The sequence below is a fragment of the Mercenaria mercenaria genome, chromosome 6, assembly GCF_021730395.1.
Source record: "Mercenaria mercenaria strain notata chromosome 6, MADL_Memer_1, whole genome shotgun sequence".
In the NCBI taxonomy this organism is placed as follows: domain Eukaryota; kingdom Metazoa; phylum Mollusca; class Bivalvia; order Venerida; family Veneridae; genus Mercenaria; species Mercenaria mercenaria.
In genome coordinates, this window is record NC_069366.1 from 20,063,255 (window position 1) to 20,080,669 (window position 17,415).

A 17,415-nucleotide genomic window follows, 5' to 3' on the forward strand; every position below is an offset into this window, starting at 1 on the left:
AGAACTGCGATAAAGGAGACACACTTTTGGACAGTTCAACACCTTTAAAAACTCACTATTTTCAAAGAACTGTTATATATCTTCATTTTGATGCATTTGCAATAATGTTCCAGTGCTGAAATTTCACATAGCTAGTTCAAACATACAGTTTTCACTAAAAAATAAATTCTTAACTTTGGGAATTTTACCTTTGAAATTGGGAAAAAACATACTATTTGCCATTGGGATTGGGGCCCAATTTCGGCATTAAATTGGCCTAAACAAATCCACACTGCATCAACTAATATCACGCCATGTCAATTTATTTCAGTATTTGAGATTTCAGAAGTTGTCTTCTGATGATAATGTAAACTGATTGCCACATCAAGATGTTTATGCATTTTCAAAATCTAAACAAGATGTTTTGACAATAAGAAAACTAATTTACTGCTAAAATAACACAGAGATGTCAACACAGAATGACAAATACCTCCTCCAGGACTTGTTTTTGTAATATATAGATATAGCTGCACCTCATTTTCTCTCCTTCAGTGCACAGAAGTGACTAAAACATCTCCCAGGATTATCATAAGTTCATCCTAGCTTCACAAAGTGTTAATATTAGTTTTCTTTTATTTAAAGGGTAAAACAGATAAACTGCCATGTTTTTTTTGCTACACAAGAAGAGGGAGAATCAAACTTGTTAAAAAATTAAAGAGACTTTCTGCAAAAAAATGATCATTACTAAAGAGACAAGAATAACTTTTGTGTGTCAATTCATGTATGCTCTTAATTAACAAGAGCTCGTAGAACAAGAAATGCTCCCCTCTCCCCTTGACGCATTCAGTAATTGCACAAGGAACAGAAATTATTTGGTCACTGTACACAAAAGTTCTACTGTTCCGGTTCAATGTGACCTTGACATTTGACCTACTGACCTCAAAATCAATAGGAATCATCTGCTGATCATGGTCAACCTCCATATCAAGTTTTGTAATCCAAGGCCCAAGCGTTCTCAAGTTATGAGCTCTGGAGACAAGAAACACCACCAGGGAAACTGAACTCTGAGAGACAAGGATCACCACCAGGGAAACTTAACTCTGAGAGACATGAATCACCACTAGGGAAACTGAACTCTGAGAGACAAGAATCACCACTGGAGACTTAACTCTGAGAGGTGAGAAATAGTACCTGGAAGACATAACTCAGTAAGTTTGCAATGAGAAACTACACTGGGGAGACTAAACTCTGTGAGACATTTAGAAACACCAAATAGGAAACTGTACTCAGAGAGATAAAAAACACCACAGGGGAGACTGAACTTTGAGAGACAAGACCACAAACTGAAATACTGAAATTTGTTTGTTGTACAGTGATTGTTTATTAACCAAGAAACTTGGCTAACTGTAAAGGAAATATCAGTGATTTTTTCCCCTTCTTTATAAATTACCGGTAAAAGGACCTTTTCTCAATTAAAAAAAAATGACAATTTTTCCCAATTTCCAAGCAATTCCCAAAAAAGTCGAAGAAAACTGGTCAAATTGTCTACTGGTTTGGTATTTTATTAACTTGTACACTTAACGAATTTTATAAGTGTGCATATTTCATTTCAGTATATCTTTTTCATTTATGGGAATTTCTGCACAAAATTTTGTGTGTTGGCTATTGGCTACACATATCCGAGTATTATCCCGTCATCAAATTTATAAATTCGTATTACATGGCTCGGTGAACCATGCAACAACACAAAAAACACATTGCATGAGAAAATCATGAGTTGGCACGATATAATTTTTAACTTCTATCGTGCATGGGTAATCAATCCAAACATCAGGAAAACATGGAATGGGACGGATATCAATCGAGAAACGTAGAATAGCCATCAGTTTATTGAATGCTGGCATGCAGCAAGCAGAGGTACGTCATAATTTTAATTTGTTCTCATTAACTGTTTGCATCAGACTAACTGAAAGTCACCTAAATTTAATTTTTATCGAATACATCCAAAAAAAACTATATGCCTCCCTTCGGGGGCAAAATAAAATTAAATTTGCATCGATATGTCTTGATTTTTAAAGTTGTGCTGTCCGTATCATTTACAGGTTGCGCGACGCATGGGTGTTTGCTATATGCTAAAACATTGACCAGCTAAGAGTGAAAATTGTTCAAGAGTGGGCGAATGTTCTTCAAAATTACGTGGAACAGTACGTCATGTCCATGCGAAGATTGTCGATGTCAGGCTGTTAGCAACTGAGTGGCAGAGGACATATGCGATACTAAATTAACGACATTTGTTGGTCTGGTTTGACAATAAAGATTTGTGACACTGACTTGTTCACTCAGTTATATTTTTCGTTCATGTGTTTTGTTTTCTATCAAATGAAATAAACGGATTATCATAACTATAACATGCATGTCATCTGTATTTGTTGAAAATTTTAGCATGATCTGGCCAATACTGACGTAGATATGACCCCATTTATACAAGCACACTTATAAAATTCGTTATGTGTACATGCAAAAGAAATTTTAACATTGCAGACATTAATGATTCCTTGCTTGCAATTTTGTAATAAGTACAGACCTATGCCACCATTCTTCCCAATTCAGTCCGTACCAGACCTTTTCCCAAAGCGACAAAAAACAAGAGCTGTCACTAAAGGTGACAAATGCTCCCCCCTACCCGCATCACACTGATCTTTGACCTGGTGACCTTTGACCTGGTGACCCCAAAGTCAATAGGGATTGTGTACTCAATAAGTACTATTAGCATGTGAAGTTTGAAGGTCCTGGGTGCAGTGGTTCGCGAGTAAAGTGCCTTCGTGCAAAAAGTTAACATTAGCCCCTGTGACCTTGACCTTTGACCTGGTGACCCCAAAGTCAGTAGGGGTCATGTACTCAATAAGTACTATCAGCACGTGAAGTTTGAAGGTCCTGGGTGCAGTGGTTCGCAAGTAAAGTGCCTTCATGCAAAAAGTTAACGTTGCGACAAACTAACGAACTAATGAACAAACAAACTGACGAATGGACAGACAGTTGAAAACTAATATGCGTTCAGGGGCATAGAAAAGCTGAATATCCAACTCTACAGTGAGATATTTACACCTTAACAGGTATTTTTAACAGAGGTTAAACTGTAGTTACCTGAAAGCTCCAATAACATGATAATTATCTCCCTTTCCAAGTGGATCCTGTACCCCACCAGTGATACACTTAGCCCCAGTTCTGTATATATCTCCACCTGTAATGGAACATTAAATTTTCTGAAACTGCATGGAAGTGGGAGTGGATGGGTACAGAAACCTCATCTATAATTATAATAAAGGGGTTGCGCGACTTATGACACAAAAATGAATAAGGATCATATGACATTGTGTGAAATATGAGCTTATCACTTTATGAATCAGCTCTGTTACCACAAAAACTCTGCTGGCTCGAACTGCCAAAAAAATATGGAATCATGAAAAATCCCAATTTTCTAATTTGTGTGCCTACTTTCTGGAAATATGATGCTGCTAATGGTCAAATATATGTGATATAGTCATCAATAGTACATATACTTGAATAAAAATGTTGCTTTTTGGGGAAAAACTGGCAAAAAATTACCAAGAATGGGGTTGTGCCCCAGGAATGGAGTTGCTTTCATACATTATATAGTCAAATAACCCTTTTTGAATTCCAATAGATTTTACAATGTCCTTGTTTCCTTCTTTTATTAGTTTTATCTATTTAGTTTTTGGCAAGAAAGCTTGTTTGTAGCCAGTGTCCTTAGCTCAGTTTACGACTAACACACGGCTGAAAGTATAGTATATAAAGATCATTAACCATTTGAATGTTTGTAACACAGACACTGCATATTGAGGTTTAAAATAATGTAACATTTGCCTCAAGGAAGTTGCCTTCAAATGGTCTTCTTTCTGTTTTGGACCATTTCCTTCAATTTGATTAGCTAACAGAATTTTTTCACAAGTGTGTAAAACAAATTTATTCGGATAACTTTTGTGCTGCTCCCGATGTTGGACTACTTTTTTCAAGTTCAAAAAGCAGCTCAAAATATTTAAAAATGATTGACTTGAAAACAATGACTGTAAAAAGAAACAAAAGTAATAAATGTCATATTTTTTTTGTTTTACACACTTGTAAAACCCGAAACCTCATACACATATCTACGATAACGGCCTTATCAGATATGTGTACTTCGGTTTCGGGTTTTATAACTGTGTAAAACAAAAAAATATGATATTCATTCCTTCATTAATCGACAAAAGAGCAGGAACACAATGTTGGCTTTTTTGCAGATTTTTGCCTTTTATAACTGTGTTTCAGTTATGTTTAGGTGGGCAGTTAACCAAGCCAGAGATTCGGTACCTGTTAGTGCCAACTTTTCCACATGAATCAGAAATACATTCTCTTTACCCTCTCCTAACATTACTCAAAATTGTATTTTTTATGATTTTCTGAGTTTTGTTTTTGCACATGTATCAACAAGTTTTTGTAGAATTTTCAAATTTACTCTCCCTTGCCCCCTTATTCTATTATTATCTTGCATATTATTTTGCTTCAATTATTTTCTAATAAAACTATCACTGGACATTTCCTGCATATAAATATTCCTATCTGAATCAGTAACACATGGAGATAATTATGCTGCATACAGTACATCTCTTTTCTCTCAGGAATCGTTTGTACAGTCAAACTTTATTTGCTCGAACTTGAGCACCACCCTTGCTTGAACTCATCCTCGGATCCAGGCCAAGTCCCTGTATAATGTATAATGTATACAGCCAGATAGGGGTGTAACGATACATCGAACTATCGATGCATTGCGATACTAAGTGTCCCGATAGCATGCATCGATAGAAAAGTCACGATCCAATAACAATCGCCGATAGTTCCTTCAACAATCGATAGTTTCGATAGTTTTGAAATTTTTGTAAATACAGAAATAATTTATAATTTATAAACCAAGAAACAGAGCCAGCTTTCATTTGCGCCTCGGAAAATGTTTACGTCTCCATTACAATAATTACCCTCATGGAATTAAACTACCATAAAGGACTGAGAAGTCAGTCTGGGAGATAATTAATAAATTTAGTTTCTTAGAAACTTTGATTAAATATATTTAAATAACCTGTTAATTTTAGATGAGAAAATATACTATGGACATGGAGAAAGAAGGCTACATACTTGTATTATACAGCAAACTGTTCGGTAGGGCCCTTCATTTAGTGCTGGTACACCTTAATCCGATCCGTTAATTTTCGTCTTTTTTGATGCTTTGGGTTACTAAACATGTTGACATTCGCAACAAAATGGCCGATTCGTTTGAGTATACCCTGCATAGGTTTATTGTTTTACTTATTTTTCCGAAGCCAAGGAAGGCAAGAAATATTTAGTGTTAGAATTATTTCTGCCCGTTTCAGTTATACAAACATCTCAATGTGTGTTAACAGCAATTATAAACAGTGCCATCTCTTACACTGTGTAACAATGCATGTTGGTAGCTTTACTGTATAAAATATGATGGCCGATAACTATTGCAATAGTATCGCAATAGTAACCTGCAATAGAATAGTATCGCAATAGTTTTTAAGCAATATCAATAGTATTGCAATAGTCAAAATTGGCCTCAATAGTCACCCCTACAGCCAGATGACTCTAACTACTGATAACTGAACTCATTTTGCCGGTCCAGTTGAGTTCGAGCAAACAAAGATTGACTTCACCTGGTTAGACACTGTGATAATTTATCTATCACACTCTCCAACAACATGTGCGGAAATAATGTGCTTTTACAAGACAATGCTTTCAGTGAACAAGTGTCTAGTTATAAGGTCACAAACTTTGGTTACAATTGTACATAATGGATGCCAACAAGTGCTTTACGAGTTTTTCACCAGCTGTGACCAACATCTATATTCTGTAGCTGACCTTTCAAGTGATAATACCATATTTCTAAGATTTTGTTATAAATGTTGACTACCTGATAATTCCTGTATAATGTTCCATAAACTATGTGAAAGCAATACCTGATAAAGAGAAAAATTTCAATGAAGGCAAATTATGTGTCTGGTAATAAAGCAGGACAATAAGGTAAGAGAGACTTTAAAGGTCAACAACAACACGTATGCAACAGGTAAGCAATGAAAGGTCAACTACAACAAGCAGGCAACAGGCAAGCACCAGTAGACTGAGTCGGAAGAAGTAAATTGTATTCAACTATTTGTTACTTTTAAAGTAATAAAGAAACATTTCTATGCAGTTATACTTAAATATTGTATAAGCTGAGTACATAAAAAATACAGTTTTGATAAAGGCAGTATTTCTATATGATGACATTAAAACTTCAATAAAAATGCAAATGAATACTTGTAGCAACTTTTTTAAAATTCTGAGAAAAACTGTTTATCTCAATTTCTGCACCTTACTGCTAAAATGTTTATTACGACTGGGCAGAGCTTAGGTCTGACTTAAAGCTATCTGACAGATACAGGTAAGGTCTGACAGATACAGGTAAGTTGAAGTGACATAATCTAGGTCTTTGTGAATATAGTTTGATTTTGTTTTTTTTGTGGGGTGGGGGAAGGGGGGGGGGGGGGGGTTTACGCCGTTTTTCAACAGTATTTCAGTCATGTAACGGCGGGCAGTTAACCTAACCAGTGTTCCTGGAGTCTATACCAGTACTAACCTGTTCTCCGCGAGTAACTGCCAACTTCCCCACATGAATTATCAGAGATAAGGAACGAATGATTTCAGACACAATGTCTTTTATCAAATCGTCATGGAGAACATATGCCCCGCCTGGGGATCGATCTCGCGCCCACGTGATTGGTAGACCAACGCTCTCCCTACTGAGGTAAGCGGGCGGGCTAAAACATCCTAATGTTTGTTCACATGCTATGTGTAAAACATCAATACATCTGAAGCTCTCTTTCATGGGCAGAACCAGTGCAGGTCTCTTAGCTGGGTAAAAGAGACAAAGATTTTGAATCTACTAAATTGGAGAGTAATCATCTTTCAACTAAATCTACTAAGACCCAAAGTTTATAAATTCTGTGAAAATTAATATTGGGAGACAACATATAAAACAAGAGGACCATGATGGTCCTGAATCGCTCACCTGTTCCCACATGACCCAGTTTTGAGTATGACGTTGTTTTTTCTATTATTTGACAAAGTGACCTAGTTTTTGAGCTCATGTGACCCAGTTTTGAACTTGACCTAGATATCATCAAGATAAAAATTCTGACTAATTTTCATGAAGATCCATTGAAAAATATGGCCTCTAGGGAGGTCAAAAGATTTTTCAAATTTTAGACCTACTGACCTAGTTTTTGATCGCGGTTGACCCAGTTTCAAACTTGACCTAGATATCATCAAGATGAACATTCAGACCAATTTTCATACAGATCCTATGAAAAGTATGGCCTCTAGAGAGGTCACAAGGTTTTTCTATTTTTAGACCTACTGACCTAGTTTTTGACCGCAGTTGACCCAGTTCCGAATTTGATCTAGATATCATCAAGATGAACACTCAGACCAACTTTCATACAGATCCCATGAAAAATATGGCCTTTAGAGAGGTCACAAGGTTTTTTTATTATTTGACCTACTGACCTAGTTTTTGACGGCACGTGACCCAGTTTCAAACCCGACCTTGATATCATCAAGGTGAACATTCTGACCAATTTTCATGAAGATCCATTCAGGGGTATGGCCTCTAGAGAGGTCACAAGGTTTTTCTATTTTAAGACCTACTGACCTAGTTTTTTATCGCAGTTGACCCAGTTTCAAAAATGACCTATATATCATCAAGGTGAACATTCTGACCAAATTTCATACAGATCCCTTAAAAAATATGACCTCTAGAGAGGTCACAAGGTTTTTTCATTACTTGACCTACTGACCTACTTTTTAAAGACACATGACCCACTTTCGAACTTGACCTAGATATCATCAAGATGAACATTCTGACCAATTTTTATGAAGATCCATTCACAAGTATGGACTCTAGAGAGGTCACAAGGTTTTTCTATTTTTAGACCTACTGACCTAGTTTTTGACCGCACATGACCCAGTTTCGAATCTGACCTAGATATCATCAAGATGAACATTCAGACCAATTTTCATATAGATCCCATGAAATGACCTTTAGAGAGGTCACAAGATTTTTCTATTATCTGACCTACTGACCTAGTTTTTAATGGCATGTGACCCAGTTTCGAACTTGACCTAGATATCATCAAGGTGAACATTCTGACCAACTTTCATAGAGATCCCATGAAAAATGTGACCTCTAGAGTGGTCACAAGCAAAAGTTTACGCACGGACGGACGGACGACGGACGCTGCGTGATCACAAAAGCTCACCTTGTCACTTTGTGACAGGTGAGCTAATAACTGTCATAAATCAACTCCAAGAAAACTCCTTCTTTTCCTTACCCTCGTCACTACTTGAAGAAGGAATGTGAAAGTGAATGGAGTGTGAAATAATCTCTTGTACAACATGAAATTTTTGCAACTCTCACCTTTGATTTTCTTCTCTATATTTTTTATTTCAGCAGATTTATTTTCAGTATCATCTATCAAAGTATCACATGATACAATTAAATGCACGTCTGAATTTCCATCTCCTTTACATAGCTTGATCACTTTTTCTTCTCTATCAAGTTCTTCATTTCCCCTTTTTCTTTTAAAGTTATCTTTATCCACAATTTGTGTCTCTATATCAGCATTCTTTTCCTGAACATGAACCTTTTCAGTGTTTTCTTTACTATCAGTGGACTGGCATTCAGCCACACAAGTTTCAACAGGTTTGGCTTTGAACAGAACAGTATCATCTACAAACTGATACTTAGCCTCCCAACTTTCAACAGCAGTCTCCATAGGCTTATCAGAATCATCAATGCTGTCTTCAAGTTTACTTTTCTTATCCTTAGCATCTCCCTTCACATTGTCTGCCTCCACATCTTTTACATCAACTACTTCAGCAGAGTTACTTGTCCTAACAACATTTTCACTTTGTATGACTACTTTACCAATATCTTCACTGTTATCTACAATGGATGCAGCATCAGAGGCAACATCTTCTTTTGGAAAAATCGAAGCATCACCACCTGTTTGATGAATTATATAGAAACATAATACTGGAGAAGGTTTTCTGATGACATTAATGCGGTAACTTAACAGTTATCCACAACTATTCAAACAATTAATTACAGTTTAGTTCAAATGTCAGATGCCAGATAGAATTCTGTGAAATCATTAACATTTGTGGGGGATTAATTTTTGTGGATTTTGTGTGTGTCAATCCACATAATTAAATTCCAACCACATAAATTATCTTTTCAATTTATCTTCAAATATTGAAATCAATAAATTCAAATCCCGATGAAAAAAGTTTAAAACCATGAAACAGAGTAAAAGAGTTCACAGAACTAGAAGGATCACAAATAAAATGTAAAAGAAAAACCAGATATTAAAACTGTCATACAAACTGTATTTGTATGTATTCAGGTAAAGCATATTTTAAAGTAATAATCTATTTGTAGCATTGAGCACAATGCCTAACTTTATACTGCTGGCCCATTGAAATGCCATACTTCAGACACATGACAATACCCTACCATGTCATATTATACTAACACCAGGAACAATCCTGTAAATGCCAAGTACAAAGCAATGAAGTTGTTAGTACCATCTTTACAAAGCCGTCCGTATAGCCTGCTGGAGCAGCAAACCAAAACCTCCTGAATGGACAGGGGATACTCTATCACTGAGCAACTTATGCCATTATATACAAACTGTAAAACAATTTAACATACATGGGGTGTGTGATGTATACATGTGGAAAGTAATTCCCTCCTTGAAGTGACATCTGTTCCCTGTTGTACTCTGTAATACTGTACTCTGTCCGAACTGATGTAACTTCTCTAGCTCACTATACATATACCTGTAATACAAGATTTAAACCTTCTCATAGTTTGTTTCCTGGGGTCTGAAGTCATACAGACAACAAGGCCCTTACAGGGGACATACTTTTCTGTGGAGTGAAACCACTAAGAACATGGATGAGCACCTTAACATTATGTGAGCTGTGTGACTTCTGCAAGAGTAAGAATTTTACCCTAGCAGGTCCCAAAGCAAGACCGGTACCAGTTACTCGGACAGTGCTAAAATTTGCTGAAGAACTAATGCCAGTACATGCTACTTTAACACATCTTACCAACAAGAGCTGTCACTACTGGTGACAATTGCCCCCGAAGTGTGCCCAAGAATGCTACAGTTGTATGCGCAAAAAAATTGCACTTCATTTCGTGATCTTGACCTTGATCTAAGAGGCCCGGGTTATAAGCGTGACACACCTTCTCAATATGGTTAACATTTGTGTCAAATTATTTTCAAATCCCTTGATAAATGGCAGAGTTATGGACCAGACAAGAAACACCTTTGACTTCTAAGTGTGGCCTTGACCTTGGAGCTAGGGGTCTGGGTCTTATGCATGACAAGTCATCTCATTATAGGGAACATTTATGCCAAGTAATTTGAAAATCCCTTCATCAATAGCAGAGTTATGAACCAGACATGAAACAGACCATGATAACCTTTAACCTCTAAGTGTGACCTTGACCTTGGAGCTAGGGGTCTGGGTCTTGCACATGACACATCGTCTCATTACGGTGAACATTTATGCCACGTTATTTCAAAATTGCTTTATGGATGGAAGAGTTAATGCCTGGACAAGAATTTACCGGACACAAGCACGCACAGACGGACAGTAAGATTTTAATATGCCCACCTTCGGGGGCATAAAAGTAAAAGACAGCAGTAGACTTTTTTGAAGCTTTGAGCAAGGCAAACACAGCTACAGGGACAATATTAGAAAACTGATGACAAAAGGGCAACAATGTTGTGCCCATTATTTGATGATACACTGTCTGAATGACCCAAACATTTCAGCCAGTTAAAAAAAATCACATCAACCTCATCACCACCTACCTACTTGCCAAGTCTTAAGTCAATGCCTTGAATGGATATTAGGCTATGCTTTGGACACCAAACATGACAGACACATTTGACATATGACAATTTATGACCTTGGCCTTAACCTACTGACCCACTTTATGTGCTCTGTATATCAATTCATGGCCATGTTCCAATATGCCAAGTTTAAAATCAATACCTTCAATGGTTATTAAGTTAAGCGATGGACACAAAATATGGGAGACAGTGGGACAGACATATGTATAGACAGTCGGGTAGATCCACATGCCACTGATCACCTAATGCATCCAATTTTTTAACAAGAGCTGTCACAGGAGACAGCGCACTCGACTATTTCGATGCTGGATAGTGAAACTGGGCACATCTGAGGAAACTAGAGCTGTCACTGGAGTGTTTAATGACTCCAATTGTGGATGAAGTATTGCACAATAGCCTGAGTCTATGTCAAAAATATCAACTTAAAGTAATAAGAGAGGTAAAGATAAAATGTATCAAAACACTATGTAAGTATATCCTAAGCAAAAGGCATAACTCATTAAAAATTGTGCCAGAGATATGCATCTTGTGTCATATGATGTGGGTGATGATGCTGAACAACTATTTTAAGTTTGAATCAGATCCATTCAGTAATAACAGAGATAGAGTGAAAGTGCATAAAACTTTAACCTGAAATTATAAGTAAAAAGGGGAATAATTCATGAAAAATTGTGCCAGAGATACGCATCTTGTGTCATATGATGTGGGTGATGATGCTGAACAACTATTTTAAGTTTGAATCAAATCCATTCAGTAACAACAGAGGTAGAGTGAAAGTGCACCAAAACTTTAACCTGAAATTCTGAGAAAAAAAGGGGGAATAATTCATGAAAAAATGGTGCCAGAGTTATGCACCTTGTGTCATATGATGTGGGTGATGATGTTGAACAACTATTTTAAGTTTGAATCAAATCCATTCAGTAATAACAGAGATAGAGTGAAAGTTCATCAAAACTTTAACCTGAAAATCTAAGTGAAAAGGGGGGATAATTCATAAAATATTGGTGCCAGAGTTATGGCCCTTATGTCAGATGATGTGGATGATGATGAGGAATAAGTATTTCAAGTTTGAATCAAATCCATCAAGTAATTACAGAGATAAGTTGAAAAAAGAGAAAGTGTAAAAAAACTTTAACCAAGGCGGGGACGCGGAAAGACGCCAACGCCGGGTTAAGTAGGATAGCTCTCCTTATACTTCGTATAGTCGAGCTAAAAATGGGAGTATAACAAGAGGGTCATGATGACCCTGGATCACTCACCTGAGTAATATGAGCTACATGTTTCAAATGTCAAACTGATGATAAAATATTAAGAAAGTCAGTAGGTCACATTTATGGTCAATGAAATTCAGTTTTACCATTTGTGTGCAAAACTGTGTATGTCCTGGAAATAGGATCAGATGATTTTTTAAGTATTTTTCCTATATAACTCACATATTAACTAAGTGGCCCCAGGACGGGGCTCTTTTAACCCCAGGGGCATAATTTGAACAATTTTGGTAGAGGACTACTAGACAATGCATCATACCAAATATCAAAAGCCTAGGTCGTATGGTTTCAGACAAGAAGATTTTTAAAACTTTTTCCTGTATGAAGTCTATATAAAACTTGGGACACCCAGGGCAGGGCCTCTTTTCACCCAAGGGGTACAATTTGAACAATTTTGGTTGAGGACCATAAGACAATGCTACAAACCAAATATCAAAGGTCTAAGTGTTGTGGTTTCAGACAAGAAGATTTTTAAACTTTTTTTCCTATAAAAGGCTATATGAAACTTGGGACCCCCGTGGTGGGGCCATATTTGATCCTAGGGGGATAATTTGAACAATCTTGGTAGAGGACCACTAGATGATGCTACATACCAAATATCAAAGCCCTAGGCCATGTGGTTTTGTACAAGAGGATTTTCAAAATTTTCCCTATATAAGTCTATATAAACTATGTGACCCCCAGGGCGGGGCCATATTTGACCCTAGGGGGATAATTTGAACAATCTTGGTAGAGGACAACTAGATGATGCTACATAACAAATATCAAAGCCCTAGGCCATGTGGTTTTGCACAAGAAGATTTTCAAAGTTTCCCTATACAAGTCTATATAAACCATGTGACCCCCAGAGCGGGGCCATATTTGACCCCAGGGGGAAAATTTGAAAAATTTTGGTAGAGGACCACTAGATGATGCTACACACTAGATATCAAAGCCCTAGGCCCTGTGTTTTTTGGATAAGAAGATTTTTAAAGTTTTTCCTTTCGGTTGCCATTGCAACCAGAGTTTTGCATGGAATTAAATTCTTTGAACAATTTTGAAAGGGGACCACCCAAGGATCATTCCTGTGAAGTTTGGTGTAATTCTGCCCTGTGGTTTTCAAGAAAATGACGGACGCACGACTGACGACTGACGATGGACTACGGACGACGGACACTGAACGGTCACAAAAGCTCACCAGCCCGCCCACTTAGCTCAGTAGGTAAGAGCGTTGGTCTACGGATCTCGGGTCGCGAGTTCGATCCTCGGGCGGGGCGTATGTTCTCCGTGACTATTTGATAAACGACATTGTGTCTTAAATCATTAGTCCTCCACCTCTATTAATGTGGGGAAGTTGGCAGTTACTTGCGGAGAACAGGTTTGTACTGGTACAGAATCCAGGAATACTGGTTAGGCTAACTGCCCGCCGTTACATGACTGAAATACTGTTGAAAAACGGCGTTAAACCCAAAACAAACAAACAAACAAAACAAAAGCTCACTATGAGCCTTTGGCTCAGGTGAGCTAAAAATATTGCTCTGTGCATGTCAAAGCTGCAGCCTAGACAAGCTTTACAATCACGTCTGACCCCTGACCTTGACCTCTTAAATTGAGGTCTGGAATTTGCATGCAACACTCATTTAGGGAAACATTTCTGCCAAACAAGAGGGCCATGATGACCCTATATCGCTCACCTGTTATCACTGCACTTCTTGTCCTCAGAAAAAATATCTAAGTCCAAAGGACAGGAACAACAAAGGGAAGAAATTTAACCAAAAAGAAAAAAAAATTCTTAAAAGGTACAGATATGTCAAAATACACCTAAAAATTGGAGGTACCATCCATGTTGTACCACAGAAAAGTGGTCTCGGTTTTTCCCTACAGCCAATAATAAAAAAGTTACTAAAAATAAGCTATTTATAGTAACGTAAAAGGGAAGTAATTAAAAAGAAAATTATTGTAAGTGAACAAAAGAAGGATCTGCCATATAAATCTGTTGACATAAATAAACTTTTAGATCAGTATCTTCATTAGTTACGAAGATATACCCATTTTAATTTGAAATAAAGGGAGGTAATCTGAAATAAAATCAGTCCATAGTTATCTACCCTGATTGGCTCAGTCCAACTAATGACAATAATGAAATTTCAAATAAGTCCTATAAGTACTTACTGATATAAATCCATTTTGATTACAATCAGGGGAGGTAATCAAATATAAAATAACTCTGGAACCTACGATTGGATCTGATTTGTCAAGGAACCCAAGATTTATTGTTGTTGAAGATATTTTGGAAGTTTGTATCAAATAAAACCATAAATGAAGTCTCTATATGGCTGCAAAAGCCAAAATAGCCAATTTTGGACTTTTAAGGGGCCATAACTCTGGAACCCATGATGGAATCTGGCCAGTTCAAGAAAGGAACCAAGATCTTGTGGTGATACAAGTTGTGTGCCAGTTTGGTTAAAATCAAACCATAAATGAAGCTGCTATTGTGCAGACAAGGTCAAAATAGCTATTTTTGGCCCTTTCAGGGGCCATAACTCTGGAACCCATCATGGGATCTGGCCAGTTCAAGAAAGGAATCGAGATCTTATGGTGATACAAGTTGTGTGCAAGTTTGGTTAAAATAAAATCATAAACGAAACCACTATCGTGCAGACACAGAATTGTTGACGCACGCACGGACGGAGGCACGCACAGACGACGGACGAAGGGTGATCACAAAAGCCCACCTTGTCACTATGTGACAGGTGAGCTAATAAAAAATAAGATTGTTCCATGTATGCCTGAATAAACCTCAACATAAACCCTTACCATAAAGTGTGACCTTGACCTCTGAAACAAGGGGCCCGAAGTTTGCATGCAAAATACCCAGTCTCACTGCGGGACACATTATTTTGGTTGCAAGATTATGGACTTTTAAGTTTTTAAATACAAATCTGTTGTTGTTATTGTAAATGTTCTTTTCAAATCAAATCGAACCAAATAAAAAATTTATTTACTGTTGGAAAGGTTTTAAGAAATGTAACATAAGCTATGTATGTAAACTTTATTCAGGTAAATTGGGAAACAAGCAATCCTGATTAAACTTTAAAGTTCTCAAATACAGATTACTGTAAAATCATTTAAATTCATGTGCATGAAATTTCATGGTTTTTATCAAAACGGCAATTTTGTGGGGATATGAATTCGTGGATTTCAACTTTTGAACAATAAATTAATGGAAATTTTACTTGTTCATTGGGATTAAATTTCGTGGATTGACTCGACCACGAAATCCACGAAAATTAGTCCCCCACCAATATTAATGATTTCACAGCATGTATCCACAGAATACAACAAGTTATGGAGTACCTTAGAAATGCACGTCTAGCCAGGACCTCAGCATGACTGTCGTTCAAAATCACACCTGTAAAACAAGACATACAAGTTGCATGAAACAAGAAACCATTAACTTCTCTATCACTTCAGAAACAATATACTGTAAAATCTGGTAAATAAGTGTATACGCTTTTAATAATTTTAGTGGCACTTTTATGCGCCTATTTTTGATATGCGCTTATACTTAAGTCAAAATTATGCGCTTATTTTTGATATGCGCTTAAAGACAAGCTGTGTGCACCTATTTTTGATATATTTGGAAAATTGACAGTGCTTTCCTCAGTTGAGAAAACGAAAGTAAAACATGGACTTTCAGATGCACAGTAAACTACTTCCTTTCATTGCATACAGAATAATGCATATAAAAGTCAACAATTTCTAATTTCTTTTCCCTAGAACAGGATTTGCGATTAAGAGGCATTTTATCCATATTGTTTTCACAGATTTACACAAGAATGACAAACTGTAATGACAACTCAAACAACTTTTCTGGTATTAAAGCTGGTTTTTTTTCATTTACTGAGAACATTTTCTATTCAAAAAGCATGACTATCGTAAACGATTAACATTTTACCAGACAATAGACGTTAAAATCTTTTAACATCGATCGGATATTCAACAGGACACTTGTCACGGTATAATACCGTTAATTACGTCTTTTTGCTGCATCTGTTGTTTGTTTATCAATAATCGGATATGCGCCTACTTTCGAGACAAAATTACGGTAAGGGCATGACATGCGCTTTTTATCCCATACAGAATAATGGTACGGTATGCGCTTACTTTTGATACACGCTTATTTCGAATATGCGCTTATTTACCAGATTTTACAGTATTGTTTATAACTGTAAATAATGTACAGGACTTGTATTAGAACTATTTAGAAAAAAAAACTTGTGTGTACCTGTTTGACTCATTTTTGACTTTCCCACACATTTTGAACCAGTTGCTAAGGAAACTATGTCTAGGACATAATCAGTCTCTGAAATAAAAAACAGAATAAAAAATGAGGGGAAATTCAATAACCACTGCAAAACCAATAATGATAGCAAAACAAAAATTATGGCAAAACTGGTAATGATAGCAAAACCAATAATGATGGCAAAATCAACAAGAGCACCGCCTACGGGGGCCATCCCTTGCCTGCAAGTGCTGGACAATATGTAAGAAGAGTTATAGTTCAGATTTTCTAAGTACAAAAAGGGCCATAATTCTGACAAAATGCAGGTTAGAGTTATGGTTATTTACCTACATTGTCCCCTAATGATGATAAACAAGTGTGCAAAGTTTCAAAACTGTAGCTCTTATAGTTTTTTAGAAAAGGTGACCTAAACACAAATTTTAACCAATAAACTCAAATTTTCTAAGTACAAAAAGGGCTATAATTCTGACAAAATGCATATCAGAGTTATGGTTCTTGGCCTACATAGTCCCCTAATGCTGGTAAACAAGTGTGCAAAGTTTCAAAGCTGTAGCTCTTACAGTGTTGAGAAAAAATTGGACCTAAACAAAAATTTTAACTAACACTGATGATCAAGTGATAACAATACCTTGTAGATTTTTTTCAAAAATCAGACGAGCTAGAAATGACAGTTAAACCAATAATAACGGCATAACTGGTATAAATATTGATGGCAAAACCAATTATGATGGCAAATACAATTACTGCAAAATCAACAATGATGGTGACACCAATAAATTAATGAGAGCAAAATCAATAATGATGGCAAAACCAATTATGGTGGCAAAACCAATAGATGAGAAAA

At 36.6% G+C, this 17,415-nt stretch overlaps 1 protein-coding gene across 2 annotated transcripts in view; it reads right to left on the reverse strand.

Annotated features, from left to right (window-relative positions):
• LOC123549474 (tRNA-specific adenosine deaminase 1-like) overlaps positions 1-17,415 on the reverse strand; it is a 56,053-nt gene that overhangs the window by 26,249 nt on the left and 12,389 nt on the right. For both annotated transcript variants that reach the window (XM_053545341.1, XM_045337607.2), the window contains exons 3-7: positions 16,554-16,631; positions 15,623-15,677; positions 9,803-9,930; positions 8,507-9,094; positions 3,124-3,220 (exon numbers count right to left, since the gene is read on the reverse strand). In XM_053545341.1, coding sequence (XP_053401316.1) covers positions 3,124-3,220; positions 8,507-9,094; positions 9,803-9,930; positions 15,623-15,677; positions 16,554-16,631 — 946 coding nt within the window. The remainder of the gene's footprint in view (positions 1-3,123; positions 3,221-8,506; positions 9,095-9,802; positions 9,931-15,622; positions 15,678-16,553; positions 16,632-17,415) is intronic.